This window comes from Amblyraja radiata, chromosome 3, assembly GCF_010909765.2.
Source record: "Amblyraja radiata isolate CabotCenter1 chromosome 3, sAmbRad1.1.pri, whole genome shotgun sequence".
NCBI classification, from domain to species: domain Eukaryota; kingdom Metazoa; phylum Chordata; class Chondrichthyes; order Rajiformes; family Rajidae; genus Amblyraja; species Amblyraja radiata.
Window position 1 is genome coordinate 101,278,174 of NC_045958.1, and position 18,565 is coordinate 101,296,738.

Here is an 18,565-nt window from a genome sequence, read left to right on the forward strand (position 1 = left end):
TGCCCCATGTATTCCCTGTAACCTATTCTCCCTCCCATGCCCATCACACACTCACTCGTGGCCCCGTCGGTCGGCAGTCCAGCCAGCTGTACGAACTTCGGACCTTCGCTTACCGCCAACACCACCACCCCTCCTTCTCATGGCTGATCATCGGTTCATGAGTTGGATGGGGTGCTAGACTTTGCGCGCGGCCCGGGCCAAAACTCCTCAGCTGGCCCACCGGCTGGGCTTTGTGTGCAGTCCAGCACCCGGGCCAACTCATCATTCACCCAGCCACGGCCGAGTCGGTCAACGAATTGTCGTCGTGAGTTTGTCCCGTATTTTGACCTTTTGTCCTTTATTTGGGAGTGAGAATGTTGGCAACCCTACGTGCGGCCTTACTCTGGCAATTGAGGAGCACATTGGATCCAGCCCAGTGATGCAGTCATAAAAAAAGCCACGACTTGCTCAGAAGATTGAGGAGATTTGGTATGTTGACAAATGCTCAAACTTCTACAGGTGAATGATTGTGAGCATATTGGATGGTTGCGTCACGTCATGGTCCAAATGCAACTCAAATGCCCCCCAAACGAAAGAGATTACAAAAAGTGGTGAACACTGCATGGTCCCTCACGGGTAATGACCTCCCCACCATCGAAAGGATCTACAGGAGTCGCTGCCTCAAAAAGGTAGCCAGCGTCATCAGAGACCCCCACCGCCTTGGCCATGCTCTCATTTCACTCCTGCCATCGGGAAGAAGGTAAAGGAGTCTAAAAACTTCAGGAGCAGCTTCCTCCCAACAACCATCTGCCTATTGAATACTACAAACTCCAACTAACCTGAACTACTCACCGCCTTGGTTGCACGAGGGACTTGGGGCTCAGTTTTTGTTTTGCTATATAGTTTTTTTTTAATTTATTGAACTTTTTGTTTGTTCTGTTATCTACCGAGTGTTGTGTTGACAAAACCTGTTGTTCTGCTGCAAGGTGGCGCAGTGGCAGAGTTGCTGCCTTATAATGCCAGAGACACGGGTTCGATCCTGCCTACGGGTGCTCCCCGTGACCTGCGTGGGTTTTCCCTGGGTGCTCCGGTTTCCTCCCACACTCCAAAGTACAGGTTTGTAGGTTAATTGGTTTAATTAAAGATTGTAAATTATTCCTAGTGTGTAAGGTAGTGCTAGTGAACGGGGATCGCTGGTCAGTGCGGAGTCGGTGGGCCGAAGAGCCTATATCCGTGCTGTATCTCTAAACAAAACTAAACTGGCCTATTTCTGTTCTGTATCTCTAAACTAGACTAAAAGTACACTAAACTAAGAATTTCACTGTTCTATTTCGGCACATACTGTATGACAATACTCTTGCCTCTCTTGAAGGCCATTGTCAGAAAGGTCAGTGTAGGCATGGGGAGAGGAGTTAAAATAGTTATAAATCAGAAGACCCAGCATATAATAAAAATGAACTGCCGATGCTGGTTAATACCAAAGATAGACACAAAATGCTGGAGTAACTCAGTGGGTCAGACCATCCTCAGCTAGCAATCAGCCGATCAGCATGCCTAATATTATCTGTATCTGGCCCTGATTTGTCCTGGTCTTTTCTTGCTTTCATAGTTCCTCCCCCTTCCCCACCACTACAATCAGCCTGAAGAAGGGTCCCGACCCGAAAAAGTAACCTATCCATTTTATCCAGAGATGTTGCCTGACCTGCTGAGTTACTCCAGAATGTTGTGTCTATCTTAGGAGGTCCAGCATGCCTTGGCAGACAGGGTTCAAGTGTTCAGTGAGATGGTCACTTGATCTCACCAGCGTAAAGGAGGTCACTGGTCGAGGTTTGGCTAAACAGTTGCCCAGTAGTACATGGTTCACAATATATTTGTGTTGATTAGGTTTAGGTTTATTGTTTGTTACATGCAGTGAAAAGCAGTATTTTTCATGCTATCAAATCAGAACAGATATACTTCACAAAATGTGTAGGAAGAAACTGCAGATGCTGGTTTAAACCGAAGATAGACACAAAAAGCTGGAGTAACTCAGCAGGACAGGCAGCATCTCTGGAGAGAAGGAATGGGTGACGTTTAGGGTCGAGAACCTTCTTCAGACTGAAAGTCATGGGAAAGGGAAACGAGAGATATAGACGACGATGCAGAGAGTTAAAGAACAATGAATGAAAGATATGCAAAAAAGTAACAATGATAAAGGAAATGGGCCATTGTTAGCTGTTTGTTGGGTGGAAACGAGAAGCTGGTGCGACTTGAGTGGTGGGCGGGGGGCGGGGGGGGGGGGGGGGGAAATGGAGAGAGGGAATGCCAGGGTTACTTGAAGTTAGTGAAATCAATATTTATGCTACTGGGAATGGGTGACGTTTCGGGTCGAGACTGAAGAAGGTTCTCGACCCGAAACCATTCAGAGATGTTGCCTGTCCCGCTGAGTTACTCCAGCTTTTTGTGTCTATCTTTAGTTCAGTTTAGAGTATTGTCACATGTACTAGATGTGCCAGTGAAAATCTTTCATTGTGTGCTAACCAGCTGGCGGAAAGACCATGCGTGATTACAGTCGAGCCGTCCACAGTGTACAGAAGACACATGATAAAGGGAATAACGTTTAGGGCAAGATAAAGTCTAGTAAAGTCTGATTAAAAATAGTTCTAGTGTCTCCATTGAGGTAGATAGTAGTTCAGGACCGCTCTAGTTGTTGATCGGATGGTTCATTTGCCTGATAACAGCTGGGAAGAAACTGTCCCTGAATCTGGAGGTGTGGGTTTTCACTTCTGTACCTCTTGTCTGATGGGAGAGGGGAGAAGAGGGAGTGACCGGGGTGAGACTCATTCTTGATTATGCTGCTGGCCTTGCCGAGGCAGGGTGAAGTGTTGATGGTGTCAATGGAAGGGGGGTTGGTTTGTGTGATGGACTGGGTTACCATTCTCTGCAATGACTGCAATACACTATACATTCTCTGCTACATGCTATACATAAATACAATCAAGTCAACCTTAGGTGCAATAGATGGAACAACGGTGAGCATTGAGAGTGTAAAATATAGTCCCAGCATTGTAGTGCTTCGATTCCATGAAATTAGAAAGCAGGGATACATGTCCTTGTCGAAGTCACTGATCTTAAACAAATCAGAAGTGATTATTTTTCTTCCTTAATAAGTTTGGGGGTTTTTTGCAAAATATTCTCCATTAACTGTAATAATTCTTTAACATTGGAATATAATACAGGTTATAAAATCCATTATTTTGTAAATATATAAACGCGAGTGAATTTGCTCCAAATTCAATTTTATTGCATTCGACGAACCTGATCAAGAGCGACCTCAACAAATTAGGAAATCGAATCAGACTTTAATACTGCTCTTGCAGAATGTAGAGATTTGGAATTCAATTGCCTAAAATGTTGCCTCCTAGAATGTAGGGCATGGTGACTCTGCAGTAATCTTCTTGCCGACCCCAAGAGCGTTAAACGTGCTGCGGCTCCAATTCTTGCCAACCTTATACTGTTGACCTGGAAGGGAACAGAACAATATTCTGATTTATAAGTCACACTATAGCATACCATAATGAGGGGGTACTTCATTGATACGTGCCGAATAGTGAAAGGCAGGGCCGGCCTTAAGCCGATTGGACCGATTTCTCCCAATTGGGCCCCGCGCCTAAGGGGGGCCCCGCGTTAATTTTCGGTATTTCGTACGGAAATACAAATTCGCTTTGTTAAATAAAGATTTTTAAAAAGACATTCGCCATACGGATTTTTTTACAAAACAAACATGGATAACAACCGCTGCACGGCCATCAGACACAAACGATTTGTTAACTGCTACTGTAGCACTTGTTAACAGCCAGTAGTTAACAAGTAGATATACAATGTGTCACCAAAGCATTGATCCACATTCCTCAGTAAATGTAATTGTGTTTTGAACAAGTATTAATGACGCTGCATTCCTTTGAATACAATTCACGCGGCGTCATTAATATTTGTTCAAAACACAATTACATTTACTGAGGAATGTAGATCGATGCATTGATGACACATTGAGAATTTCTTAAAACTCACCATGATTGAGGGCTTCTTCTTGGTGAGCTTCTTGGTGTGCAGCAGGTTAGTCATTCAATTTACCTACTGACCCACGTTGTGTTTCTCTGTCTTTCGCTCTCTCCCTCCCTCTCTTGCGCGCTCTCTCTTGCGCTCTCTCTCCCGATCCCCATCTCGTCTCTCTCTAGCTCTCTCAGCATTCCCGGAACCAATGACGTTTTGTGGTAGACAAAAATGCTGGAGAAACTCAGCGGGCGAGGCAGCATCTATGGAGTGAAGGAAATAGGCAACGTTTCGGGTCAAAACCTTTCTTCAGACCCGGTCCGAAACGTTGGCTATTTCCTTCGCTCCATAGATGCTGCCTCGCCCGCTGAGTTTCTCCAGCATTTTTGTCTACCTTCGATTTTCCAGCACCTGCAGTTCCTACTTAGACTTTTTGCGGTGACGGCTGCATCTGCGGTTCCTTTCTGTTGGGGGGGGGGGGGGGGGGGGGGGGGGGGGGGGGGGGGGGAGAAGAGTCCTGGCCCGTGGGGGCTCCTGATAAGTGATGTGTTCCCTCCGCGGATGCTGCCTTACCCGCTGAGTTCCTCCAGCAATCTGTGTTTTTTGTTTGGCTCTGAAGTTGAAGGTGGACGCCCCTGTGTCTACCTTCAACTCCCTGACTGTGATGGCTCAGCGGGACGGGCAGGGGCTCTGGGGAGAGGGTTGCGTTTCTCGTCGAGACCCTTCTACCGACAATCACAAGTACCCACGAGAGTTCAGTTCAGTCTGAAGAAGGGTCTTCTCTCCAGAGTTGCTGCGCTGCCTGTCCTGCTGAGCTACTCCAGCTTTTGTCTATCTTCAATTTCAGAGTTAGATAAAATTTCTCATGAGGGGCTTATTGGTCTACCCCCCCCCCCCCCCCCCCCCCCCCGTCAGCCTCCCGGACCTTAGCGAAACCCTAGTTCCTAAAAGCCATTTCCATCACTGGTCTGAGGGAAGGGGAGAAGGGAGTGAGGGAGAGAAGGGTGGAAGGAGAGAAGGGAGTGAGAGAAGTAGAGAAAGAAGGGATGGAGGGAAGGGAGAAAGGGAGGGAAGAAGCAGGGAAAAGAGCGAGAGGACAGAGAGAAAGAAGGGAGGAAGGAAAGGAGAAAGGAAAAGAGAGAGAGGAAGGAGGGATGGAAGGACAGAAAGGAGGGAAGAAGGGAAGGGAGGGATAGAAGAGGAGGAGCGAAGGGAAGGAGAGGGCCGGCGGCAAGAGCGGGGACCGGGCGGACGGATGTGAGCTGAGGCCGAGGTTTGTAAATGTTGCTCCAACCCCCGGCCCGCCCTGTATTGTTCACCGCATCTCCCCGGGGAGAGAGAGCCCCCCCCCCCCTCTCTCGGGGGGAGCCGGGGTTGTGTGCGTGAAGCACGGCGACTGGAGGGACGGGAGCGCTACCCTGGGACCGCGAGAGAACGACCCGCCTCCTCCGCTCCCCCTTCTCCACTCCCCCTTCTCCATTCCCACTCACACCCCCTTCCCCGTCTACCCCTTTCTTTCCCCTCCAGCTCTCTACTCTCTATTTCCGTACTATTTTTCGATAGCTGCCATGACCCGTTTGATGTCATCCTTCTCCCGGCCTTGGCCTGCACCAATCTGCCGAACATGCTGTGTGTGTGTGTGTGTGTGTTTGGAGGAGTTTGAGGGGAGAAGCGCCGGCACCAAGAGAGAGCGAACGTGTGGACAGACGGACGAAAGCAACGATCATAGAGCGGAATAGGTGACATTTCGGGCGGAGACCCTTCTTCAGACTGACAGTCAAGGGAAAGGCAAACGGGAGATATCGGCATATCTTCCACTAATTTGTCCTTGGTACCGTCTATATCTCTTGTACCTCTCTCCCGTGACTCAGTCTGCAGTAGGGTGTTGTCCCGAAATGTCATCTATTCCGCTCTATCAACATTGCTTTTGTCCGTCTGTCCGCTCGTTCACTCGCCCTTGGATTAAGTAGCGCAGGATAAAGCTGCAAATTCATGCACAGGATGGAAACTGGAAACTGAAAACTAGGGGAGCGCTGTCCACCTGCGTACCCCCCCCCCCCCCCCCCATTTCCATAACTGCCTCACACACAACTAACACATACACACACACACACAACTAAGTGAGGATGGGGTAGAAGCCCAAAGGGTAGGATGGGGCTGAAGCCCAAAATTGAATACCTGGACTGGTTTTTCGCCAATAGTTATTGGTTTCCAGGATCTAATTCATTATTTTGTTTTTCATTTCACAGTCACTAAAACAAGTGGTATTGTAACTATGTACTTTTCAAAGGTGATCTACACATTCTGTTTGTTACTTGTAGGTACATTTGTGCAATTTTATATTAAAATGTAGCTTAGATCTGTTTGGTCCATTAATTCGCAGGCACTTTTTAAGCACATTTTGATTACTTTCCATTCTACCATAGAGATATAAAGTCTATAATAGACTTTGTTTGTATTTCTATGATTCTGCAGACCTTGGCTGGGAACCTGGGGCTCACCAAAATTGTTCCCAATTGGGCCCCGCACCTCCTAAGACCGGCCCTGGTGAAAGGCTTGGATAGAGTGGATGTGGAGAGGATGTTTCCACTAGTGGGAGAGTCTAGGGCTAGAAGTCAGTCTCAGAATTACAGGACATTCCTTTAGGAAGGCGATGGGGAGGAATTTCTTTAGTCAGAGGGCGGTGAATCTGTGGAATTCTTTGCCACAGAAGGCTGTGGAGGCCAAATCAGTGGATATATTTAAGGCAGAGATAGATAGATTCTTGATTAGTACGGGTGTCAGGGGTTATGGGGAGAAGGCAGGAGAAGGGGTTAGCAGGGAGAGATAGATCAGTCATGATTGAATGGTGGAGACTTGATGGGCCAAATGGCCTAATTCTACTCCTACTCCTTATGACCTTAAGTCAAGAAGAAAGGGTTAACCTGGTACCTGGTATAAAACCGCTGTAACCAGCACTGAGTGCAGAATCACTTCTGTAGATGATCCTGCTGTGCTGTTCTGTTGGCTTTGGGTCCATTTGGTTTTGGTCTTGGCTTTGGAACATCTCCATCCTGTTCATGGGACATGGATCAAACGTTGGGCCAAAACATACCAGGGGCAAGAAATTGCAGCTGGTGGGTGGTTTAATTCCTTCCGAAGCCTGTGGGAAAAGAGGAAGAGAGAGGTGTCATTTTGTTCCGAGGTCTGGGAGGCGGGCTCAGCCATCGAGCGCCGCGCAATCCCGGTGGAAGCTTACCACAGGGGGCGGCGGCCTCATTGTTCTCCAAGATGCAATCATGTCGCTCCTCTTACACTGCATCCTTTCAAGTCTTTTCAGCTCTTCAATTGTCTGAATGGCAGAGGTGGCTTCGGGGTTGTTGTCGTAGACGTAATTCTTCAGGGCAAAATAGTATTTACCGTCCCTGGGGTAGAAGTAACCTGGGGTTTAAAAGCATCACGGTTATCATCTTTTAGACAATGGGAGAAAAAGTGTGCTTTGATCAAACAACTTTTAATAAAAAGGAAGACACAGTATTGTGGGCAGTTTTGTGTGCAGAGGTCCTACTGCAGTTGTACAGGGCCCTGGTGAGACAGCATCTGCAGTATTGTGTGCAGTTTTGATCTCTTAATTTGAGCCAGGACATTCTCGCTATTGAGGGAGTGCAGCCTAGGTTCACCAGGTTAATTCCCGGGATGGCGGGACTGTCATATGATGAAAGAATGGGTCGACTGGGCTTGTATTCACTGGAGTTTAGAAGGAGAGACGAAATCTTATAGAAACATATCAAATTCTTATGTGATTTGACAGGCTAGATGCAGGAAAAAATGTTCCCCCTGATGGGGGAGTCCAGAACCAGGGGTGACAGTTTAAGAATAAGGGGTAAGCCATTTAGGACTGAGGTGAGGAAAAACATTTTCACCCAGAGAGTTGTGAATCTGCGGAATTCTCTGCCACTGGAGGTGTTGGAGGCCAATTCACTGGATGTTTTCAAGAGAGTTAGATTTAGCTGTTAGGGCAAACGGAATCAAGGGATATGGGGGACAAGCAGGAATGGGGTACTGATTTTGGATAATCAGCCATTATCATATTGAATGGCAATGCTGGCTCGAAGGGCCGTATGGCCTAAGCCTGCACCTATTTCCTATGTTTCTACGTAAGAAACCACAGTTGTCGGAATCTTGAGCAAAAGTCTGGTTTTATCCCAGATTTACAACATATGCTGGATTTATTTTCTGCTTTGGAGACACAAGAGGCTGCAGATGCTGATATCTTGAGCAAAAAACCAAAGTGCTGGTGGAACTCAGCAGGTCGGGCAGCATCTGTGGAAGGAATGTCCTGTCTGACATTTGTGCCACAGCAGGAGAATCAGTTGGAAGAAGGGTCTCGATCCAAAATCTATCCATGTTCTCTAGAGGTGTTGCCTGACTTTAAACTTTTTTACATTTTAGAGGTGTAGCTCAAAAACATGCCCTACGGCTCACTGACCCCATGCCAACCAGCGATCACCCCGTACACTGACCTACACACACACTAGCGACAATTTTACAACTTATCACAGCCAATTAACCGACAAACATGTAGGTATGTGGAGTGTGGGAGAAAACCAGAGCACCTGGACAAAACCCAGGCGATCACGTACCAGGGAAAAGGTGCAAACTCTGAGCAGACAGCACCCATAATCAGGGTCGAACCCTGTGCTCTGGTGCTGTTAGGCAGCAACTCTACTGCTGTGTCCTGACTTGCTGAGTTACTCCAGCACTTTGTGGCCTTTTGTGTAATAACCAACATCTGTGGATCTTTGTTTATGTTCATGGGAGATGATCTTATTTATGTTTACGGGAGTTTACTCTGCTAAACTTGACTGTTGTCTTCCCCATCACACTGCAGTGACTACTCCTCAAATACAAACAGAAAATAGTGGAGAGTCTCAGCATAGAGCATGTCAGGTAGCTTGTGCAGAAAAAAAAAACGAATATAGAATTCACCAGTCAAATATGAAACTGTTAACTGTTGATACAAGGAACTGCAGATGCTGGTTTACAGAATTCACCAGGGCCACCTTCAGACTTCAGACACCATTTTGTTAAGTATATTAAACTTTAGTATTCACCAACCGCCTCATCTGAAGGCGTGGGAAGGAACTGTAGATGCTTGCTTACACTGAAGATAGATACAAAATGCTGGAGTAACTCAGGCAGACAGACAGCATCTCTGGAGAGAAGGAATGGGTGACGTCAGTCTGAAGAAGGTCTCGACCCAAGACGTTACCCATTCCTTCTATCCAGAGATGCTGCCTGTCCTGTTGAGTTACTCCAGCACTTTGTGTCTATCCTCCAAACTCCATACAGACAGCACCCGTAGTCGGGTTCGAAACCGGTTCTCCGGCGCAGCATTCGCCGTAAGACAGCAACTCTACCGCTGTGCAACCATGACCGCACAATAGTGGCACAATGGTGGCACAGTGACACAGCTGGTAGAGCTGCTGCCTCCCAACACCAGAGACCCAGGATCGGTCTTGACCTCGGTTGCTGTCTGTATGAAGTTTGCACGTTCTCCCTGTGACCGCATGGGTTTCCTCTGATTGCTCAAGTTTCCTCCCATTTGGCAAAGATGTGCGGGTTTATAGGTTAATTGGCCCTTTGTAAATTACCCTGAGTGTGTAGGGAGTGACTGAGAAAGTGGGATAACATAGAACGAGTTGAATGGATGATTGATGGTCGGCATGGACTCGGTGAGCCAAAGGGCCTGTTTCCATGCTGTACCTCTAAACTAATGGCGTCTTATTTATTTTACCATAAGGCCATAAGATATAGGAATAGATTAGGCCATCCATCAAGTCTACTCTGCCATTCAATCATGGCTGATCTATCTTTCCCTCTCAACCCCATTCCCCTGCCTTCTCCCAATAACTCTCGACATGCTTACAGTACTAATGGATGTATGGAACGAGCTGCCAGTTGAGGTAGATGAGGCAGGGACTATCCCAGCATTTAAGAAACAGTTAAGGGCCTGAAGAAGGGTTTCGGCCCGAAACGTTGCCTATTTCCTTCGCTCCATAGATGCTGCCACACCCGTTGAGTTTCTCCAGCACTTTTGTCTACCTTCGATTTCCCAGCATCTGCAGTTCCTTCTTAAACAAGGGCCTGTCCCACTTTGGCGACTCTTTAGACGACTGCCAGGAATTAGTTTGAATGGAATTCACCTATGATACCTGGCGACAACCTACGACAGCACCTACGTCAACCTACGACAGCAAAACTTGTCGCCACTGTCACCGAAATTTTTTTAACATGTTCGAAATTTTACGGTAGTTGTCTGTAGTCGCCTAAGTGGGACAGGCCCATAAACAGGTACATGGATAGGACAGGTTTGGAAGGATATGGACCAAATGCTGGCAGGTGGGACCAGTGTAGCTGGGACACGTTGGCCGGTGTGGGCAAGTTGTATCCATGCTGTATCACTCTATTACTCTAATTAAGAATCTATTCCATCTATACTGTAAATTTACAATGTGCGGTACTGACTATTCCTTGCTCCTGAGAAAAACCATAACAAAACAAGTCTCAGTGAAAGGTAAAGACAGAAAGTGTCACCGTTTTTAATGTTTGTCTTCTGCACCTGTCCTGCGTACGTGGAAATCTCTGGATGGCCGTAGGTCCTGTTCAACAGGTGTCTCGGGACCTGGGGATTGTACAGTGCTTTTGACTGGGTCAGAGTTAGACGCGGTGACTTGGGTTGCCCGGGTTCATACGACAGCAGCCCGAGGGTGGCATTGCCATACGTCTCGCCCAGACGGCTCTGCAGCTTTGGGACGAATCCTCCATATCTGCAACAAAAAAATAAAAAAGGAGTTTTAGACAGCAGTTCTTACTCTGGAAGATAGACACATATAGCTGGAGTAACTCAATGGGTCAGACAGCATCACTGGAGAGAAGGAATAGGTGAGAATGGGGTTAGGAAGGACAGATAGATCAGCCACGATTGAATGGCGGAGTGGACTTGATGGGCCGAATGGCCTAATTCTGCTTCTATAACTTATGACCTTATGACCATATGAATATGAAGAGACAACACAGTGGAACCAAGTTATGGGACTCGAGTTCTTACTTTGGAGATACATTTCAGCTGTTTTTGGACCACAGCCAAGGCATTTCCAGAGTAGAAAAGGCCCCTATGCATGCAACTCACCTTTTTCTGTTGTGTGCAGTGCGTGCAAACACTACAGAGAGTGGTGAAGGCGGCACAGCACATCACTGACAACTATCTCCCGGCCATTCAGGACATTTTCCACAGGCGGTGCCTGCGGAAGGCCCACAGCATCATCAAGGACCACAGCCACACAGCCCCCCAGCACGCAGACTGTTCTCCTTGTTACCGTCAGTCAGACGATATAGGAGCATTGCCACACGTACCACCAGACTAAGAGCAGTTTTTACCATCAGGCCATCAGGCTTCTGAACTCATAAACACATCATATATGTAGATTTTTTTTTTAATGTATTATTGTCTTTTACCTATCAATGTCACTTTTATCTTATTTTATCTTATTTTTATCCTTGTAATATCATTGCTGTGGTGACCCGTTGTCTTGTCTAACGCATTTCATTGTACTGTTGACCCTGTGTTAACCTACATATGACAAATAAAACTGAACTAAACTGGACACAGGAGCCTGGAAAACAGTCAGCCCCCAATTCTGCCATTCGGTCATTCCAAGAGTGATTGATAACTTAATTCCATAACCTTGCCTGTCCCACTTACGTGATTTCTTTGGCGACTTGTCGGCACCCGCCATAGTCGCACAGCAGGTCGCCGAAAATGTTCAAAATATTGAAAATCCAGCGGCGACCAGAAAAAGTTACGACCACTCACGACCATACAGACATGTCATGAGCAGTGGCCGAAAGAGTCGTGTATGGTTGAGTATGCCGAAAAAAATTGCGTAAGTGGGACAGGCCCTTCTTACCTCTGTTGCTTAATATATAATGGTAATGGAATTGTTCAATTAGCTTAGTTTAGTTCACTTTTGTTTAGTTTCGTTTAGAGATAGAGTGTGGAAACAGGCCCTTCGGTTCCGCAATGGCCACCGATCACCCATACGCTAGTTCTATCCTACACACTAGGGACAGGATTTACGGATCCAATTATCCTACAAATCTGCACGTCTTCGGGATGTGGGGAGGAAATTGAAGCACCCGGAGGAAACCTACGCCATCACAGGGAGAACGTACAAACTCTGTACAGACAGCAACCGCAGTCAGGATCGAACATGGGTCTCTGGCGCTGTAACGCAGCAACTCTACCGATGGGCCGCCCAATTTGTCATAGATCAATAACAATGAATTTACATTAGAGTAGATACAGTGTAGCTGAGCAAGTCAGGCAGTATCTCAGGAGAACATGGACAATAGACAATAGGTGCAGGAGTAGGCCATTCGGCCCTTCGATGGGCAACGTATCGGTTCTGGACCTTTCTGATTCACTTTAGACCCGAAAAGGAAGTAAAGAACAGGCACAGGGTTTCAGTGTTTTGGGAGTAATTTGTCCAGACTCATCTGCTCCTCGATAAAAGTGCACCCCCTCCCCTCCAATAACATTTCCCACAAATGACCCCAAATTGTGTTTTCTTGAAGAGACTTCTCTCAACGTGCTCTCAACTTTAAATATATACACGTCGTGCCGTGTAATCTTGCAACATACAACTCCATTCTCCTCCTTCGCTCCCCATTTCTCAATCTACTACTTGCTGCAAATATCAGTCTCAGGATTAGAAAACACCAACTGGTTTGGTTTCACAGTCACCTTGCAGCTCCAGATTTTTACAACCTTCCAGCAAAATAAATAACCCGCTTTCCTGCCTAATTGTGCAATTTCTAGTTTTAGAATTACACTCACTTGTTCTGTTAACCAGGGGAAATAGCTCATCTGCTTCTCTCAAATTCCTCATCTCATTCCAAATTAATTGGCTTCTGTAAATTGTCCCTAGTGTATAAGATTGAACTGGTGTACGGGGTGATCGCTGGCCAGCATGGACTCAGTGGGCCGAAGGGTCTGTTTCCACACTCTATCTCTAAACACAAATTAATTGCCTCATTTAGTTTATTCAAACTTCTCAACACTGTTACAATTTTCTTTCCTCAGTTTTCTCAGCAAGAGGAGGTAATTGAAGCATTATAACAACATTAAAAAGACATTTGTACATGTACATGGATAGGAAAGGTTTAGAAGGATATGGGCCAAACGCGGGCAAATTTGTTTAGCTTAGATGGGGCATCTTGGTAGGCATGGACTAGTTGGGACGAAGGGTCTGTTTCTGTGCTGTACGACTCTATTGCAACATTAATTGTCTTTGACTTTGTGGGAGCATAGGATCTTTGTAGGGTACGGAAGTCCCAAAAGCCATTACTACCTATGACGTTGCCAACATATGGTAGTACAGAGGTAGAGTTGCTGCCTTACAGCACTTGCAGCGCTAGAGAACCGGGTTCGATCCCGACTACGGGTGCTGTCTGTACAAAGTTTGTTCGTTCTCCCCGTGACGTGCATGGGTTTTCTCCAAGATCTTCGGCTTCCTCCCACACTCCAAAGACGTACAGGTTTGTAGGTTGTGTATGAATTCTACATTTTCCTTGATCTCCATTCCCTTTGCCCTGTTTTCACACACACTCACTTCCTTATCTATTTATCTCCCTCTCCCCCCCCGACGTAAGTGTGAAGAAGGGTCTCGACCCGAAACGTCACCCGTTTCTTCTCTCCAGAGATGCTGCCTGTTCCGCTGAGTTACTCCAGCATTTTGTGTCTATCTCAGGTTTGTAGGTTAATTGGCTTGGTATAAATGTAAATTGTCCCTAGTGTGTGTAGGATAGTGTTAATGTGCGGGGACGGCTGGTTGGAGCGGACTCAGTGGGCCGAAGGGCCTGTTTCCAAGTTGTACCTCTAAACTAAACTAAACCAAACTAAAAACTAAATACACGTTGGAGACTAAATTGGGTGGCTCCCAAAATGATGCACAGGTACCCAGGTTCAACCAGATGCAATCAATACAACTGTGATAGCCACACATTATAAAGATTTCAGGAAACAACTGATGCTAACCATCTGTGCATGCAAGTCCTGACACAGGTTTGACTGTGTATAATGTCCAGTGTCAGCAATGAAGGTAGGTTGCAAGATCAGGATTACCCCCTATCCTATGGGCCTATCTGTTTTTGTATCTGATTGTATATCTGATTGTACTTGTGTATAGTATGATCTGATTTTATTGGATAGCACGCAAACAAAAGCTTTTCACTGTACTTTGGTGCACATGACAATAATACACCAATGCTTATAAATGTATTGAGAGTTTCTGACTCCGCCATTTCCAGTTCCAGCCACCCAAGGACTTCCAGACTCCCACTGATTTCAGTGACACAGGAAGTGAGTTCTTTCTGTTCACCCTCTTATATTTTATACATCACAATCAAATCTCTCCCCTCCATATCTGCTTTGTTCCAGGGGAAACAAATGACCCGTCACTGGTAATGAACATTTCCAGCCACTGCAGTATCACAGCTATGAAACTCCTTCAGCAACAAGACACCTTAGACAACTCCAGGACTTTCAAAATGAGTCCACAATCGTAAGTCGTAAGGTCATAAGTGATAGGAGCAGAGGTAGGCTATTCGGCCCATCAAGCCTATTCCACCATTCAATCATGGTTGATCTATCTCTCCCTTCTAACCCCATTCTCCTGCCTTCTCCCCATAACCTCTAACACCCGTACTAATCAATAATCTATATATCTCTGCGTTAAAAATATCCACTGACTGCCTCCACAGCCTCCTGTGGCAAAGAATTCCACAAGATTCACCACCCTCTGACTAAAGAAATTCCTTATCATCTACATCCTAAAGGAACGTCCTTTAATTCTGAGGCTGTGACCTCAGTCACTTAAGTTTATTTGATGGGTAATGAAAACAGATAGCGGGCAGGTCAGGCAGAATGGGTGGTGAAATAAACAGAGTAAAGGTTTCAGGTTGATCATCCATCATCAGGAGATAGATTAGTTTAGTTTAAAGGTACAGTATGGAAACAGGCCCTTCTGCCCACTGAGTCCGTGCCGTCCCGTGCACTAGCACTATCCTCCATATTTGGGATAATTTCCAGAAGCCAATCAACCTACAAACCTGTACGTCTTTGGAGTGTGGGAGGAAACCGGAGCTCCCGGAGAAAACCCACGCGGTCACGGGGAGAACTTACAAACTCCGGACAGACAGCACCCGTAGCCAGGAAAGAACCCGGGTTTCTTGCGCTGTAAGGCAGCAACTCTACCTCTGTGTCACTTTGCTGCCCTTCTCAGCTTCCTGAAACACAATTTGCTCTTTCTTTCCATAGGTGCTGCCTGACCTGCTGAGTATTTCCAGCACCTTATGTTTTATATATTGAGAAATTATGTTCAACTGTTAATGTGAAATGCCTTTTTGTATGGTGGCATAGTGGTGCAGCTAATAATAATAATAATAATAATAATAATATATTTTATTGTCATTGCACATAGGTGCAACGAGATTTGGTATGCAGCTTCCATCCGATAGTCATAACTTAAACAACTAATAAAATTTAGATACCCCGAGAAACGTGATTTATATATTTTTAAAAGAACGATAAAACAGTAAAACAGTCTAAAGTGCAAATATGTCCGTGCCAGGTCGATGTGCGTGAATACAGTTCATGGGGGGGGGGGGCATCAGCAGTGCCGGTTCAGAGCAGCGATAGCTCTGGGGATGAAGCTGTTCCTGTGTCTGGAGGTGCGGGCGTAGAAGGCCTTGTAATGTCTGCCGGAAGGTAGGAGTTCGAACAGACTATTACAAGTGTGTGAGGAGTCTTTGTGGATGCTGACAGCCTCCTGAGGCACCGTGTGTAGTAGATGCCCTCCAAGGCTGGTAGTTGTATCCCAATAATCTTCTGCCCAATAATCTCAAGCTTCTGCCTCAAAGTACCAGAGATCCCTGTTCAATCCTGACCTCGGGTGCTGTCTGTACGGATTTGCACATTCTCCTTGTGCCCCTCTGCCACCTCCAGTTTAAATTCCATTTGGAATCTTTTTGGAGGACCAAGAACCAAGAAACCAAGAAACCGAGAGGGTTTTCTGCGGGTGCTCTGGTTTCCTTCCAATCCCAAAGACATGCAGATTTATAGGTTAACTAGTCTCTGTAAATTGCCCCTAGTGTGTAGGAAGTGGTTCTGAAAGTGGGATGGCATAGAACTAGAATGAACAGGTTGGCGTGGACTTGTTGGGCCGAAGGACCTGTTTCCTTGCTGTATCCTTAATATACATTATGAACGCTCCTGCTTTTACAAATAACATAGCACATAGACAAACAAGTACTGTATAGGAATTTAGCCCGCATTGTCTGTGCTGAACATGGTGGCAAGATAATCTGCTTACATATGAACCATATATCTCCATTTCCCACATATCTATCTAAAAGCCACTTACATTCCACTATCATCTCTGCCTCCACCACCACCCCCGGAAGCACGTTCCACAACTGTTTAAAAAAACTTGCCCCTTACATGTCCTTTAAAGTTTGCCCTTTTATCATAACGCTATGTCCTCAACATTTCCACCCAAGGAGAACGGTTCTGACTGGGACACAGTGTGCTGGAGTAACTCAACGGGTCAGGCAGCACCGCTGGAGAACATGGATAGGCGACGTTTCACAGAGTGCTGGAGTAACTCAGCGGGTCAGGCAGCTTCTCTGGAGACCATGGATAGGTGACGTTTCACAGAGTGCTGGAGTAACTCAGCGGGTCAGGCTGCATTTGTGGAGAACATGGATAGGCGACTTTTCACACCAAGACAGTTCTTCAGCCCAAAGAAGGGTCTTGATCCGAAAGGTCTTCAGTTTTTAGACTATAAAGATACCGCGTTGAAGCAGGCCCTTCGGCCCACCGAGTCCACGCTGACCAGCCATACGCTAACGCTATTCTACATACTAGGGACAATTTTAACAACTTACTGAAGCTAATTAACCTACAAAGGTCTCTAGTGTTGTAATGCTGCAATTCTACTGCATGTCTTTGGAATGTGAGAATAATCTGGAGAACCTGAACAAAACCCACATGGTCACAGGGAGAAAGTCCAAACTCTGTACAGACACCACCTGTAGTCAGGATCGAACCCAGGTCTCTGGTGCTGTAATGCAACAATTCTACTGCAGTGCCACAGTGCCACCCCTTCTTCTCAAGAAGGCTCTCTAGCTGAAAAGCCGCTAGTTTGAAAAAAGGGTCTCGACCCAAAACTTCGCCCAACCATGTTCTCTAGAGATGCTGCCTGACCTGCTGAGTTACTCCAACACTTTGTGTCCTTTTGCGTATTAACCAGCATCTGCAGTTCTGGCGTATATCTCCAAGGTCAGTACTTCTGACAACACAGCACACCCTAAGCGCAGGGCAAGAACTGATTGCTGCAGAATAATCTTCAAAACAATTTTAAACTTGCAAAAAGTGAATGGGCTGATAAGGTACTATCATTAATTAGCAAGTACTTTCTAAATCTAAACCAACCTCTGCCTCTTCTTTGCAAATAACATTTATCTGCTGGAGGGATTTGGGGTGTGGAGAGGGGGCTAGAGTGGAGGTTGGGGACCATGGATTAGGACAGTCTCCTTGGTGCTTGTGATGGGTGCTGCCTCCCACCTAAGGGTGCTGCTCTGGCCGGTTCCCTCACCCCACCACACCACATCCGGACCCTTACCCGGGCAAGAAGTTGTGGTCGTACGAGCTGAAGACATTCTCCCTTTTGAGGGGCAGCGGGAAGGGCATCGTGCAGCCACGGCAGAGGAACGGGGAGGAAGGCGAAGTGAAGTGAAGTGAAGAGACGGGGAGCGGGTCCGCGGCGGCGGCTTATCGTCGGTAACCAGGCGGCGGCGTCAGCTGCTGCTCACAAACATCACGGGGCTGCAGGCGGGGGAAACCAGCGCAACAGCTAGTTACTGAGGTGACCAGTCACTGGGGTAACAAGTGACTGAAGTAACTGGTCACTGAGGTAGCAGGTCACTGAGGTAACTAGCGACCGGGGCAAGCAACCACTCAGGTAACCAGTCACTCAGGTAATTAGTCACTGGGGTAACCAGTAACCTGCCACTCAGGTAATTAGTCACTGAAGTAACCAGTCACTGAAGTAACCAGTCACTGAAGTAACCAGTCACTGAAGTAACCAGTCACTGGGGTAACCAGTCTCTGGGGAGACCTGTCACTGAGGTAACCTGTCACTAAGGTCAATTTGTCGTTGTGTCCTTGGGCAAGACACTTCACCCACCTTTGCCTGTGTGTGAATGTGTGTGAATGTGTGTGAGTGATTGGTGGTGGTCGGAGGGGCCGTAGGCGCAGATTGGCAGCCACGCTTCCGTCAGTCTGCCCCAGGGCAGCTGTGGCTACAGAAGTAGCTTACCACCACCGAGTGTGACTGAGGAGTGAATGAATAATGCGATGTAAAGCGCCTTGAGTATTAGAAAGGCGCTATATAAATCCCATCCATTATTATTATTATTAATAGTCACTGAGGTGATCAGGACTGAGGTAACC

The 18,565-nt window shown here is 46.7% G+C and overlaps 1 protein-coding gene across 1 annotated transcript; it reads right to left on the minus strand.

Annotated features, from left to right (window-relative positions):
• Window positions 1-3,243: 3,243 nt before the first annotated feature.
• LOC116970705 (protein FAM166B-like) lies at window positions 3,244-17,940 on the minus strand. The gene is made up of 5 exons (XM_033017203.1): window positions 17,736-17,940; window positions 10,588-10,820; window positions 7,250-7,431; window positions 6,943-7,153; window positions 3,244-3,480 (listed from the first exon to the last, which is right to left on the minus strand). The coding sequence occupies exons 1-5, from the start codon at window positions 17,801-17,803 to the stop codon at window positions 3,380-3,382; spliced, it is 795 nt and encodes a 264-aa protein (XP_032873094.1). The 5' UTR covers window positions 17,804-17,940; the 3' UTR covers window positions 3,244-3,379.
• Between the last annotated feature and the right edge of the window lie 625 nt (window positions 17,941-18,565).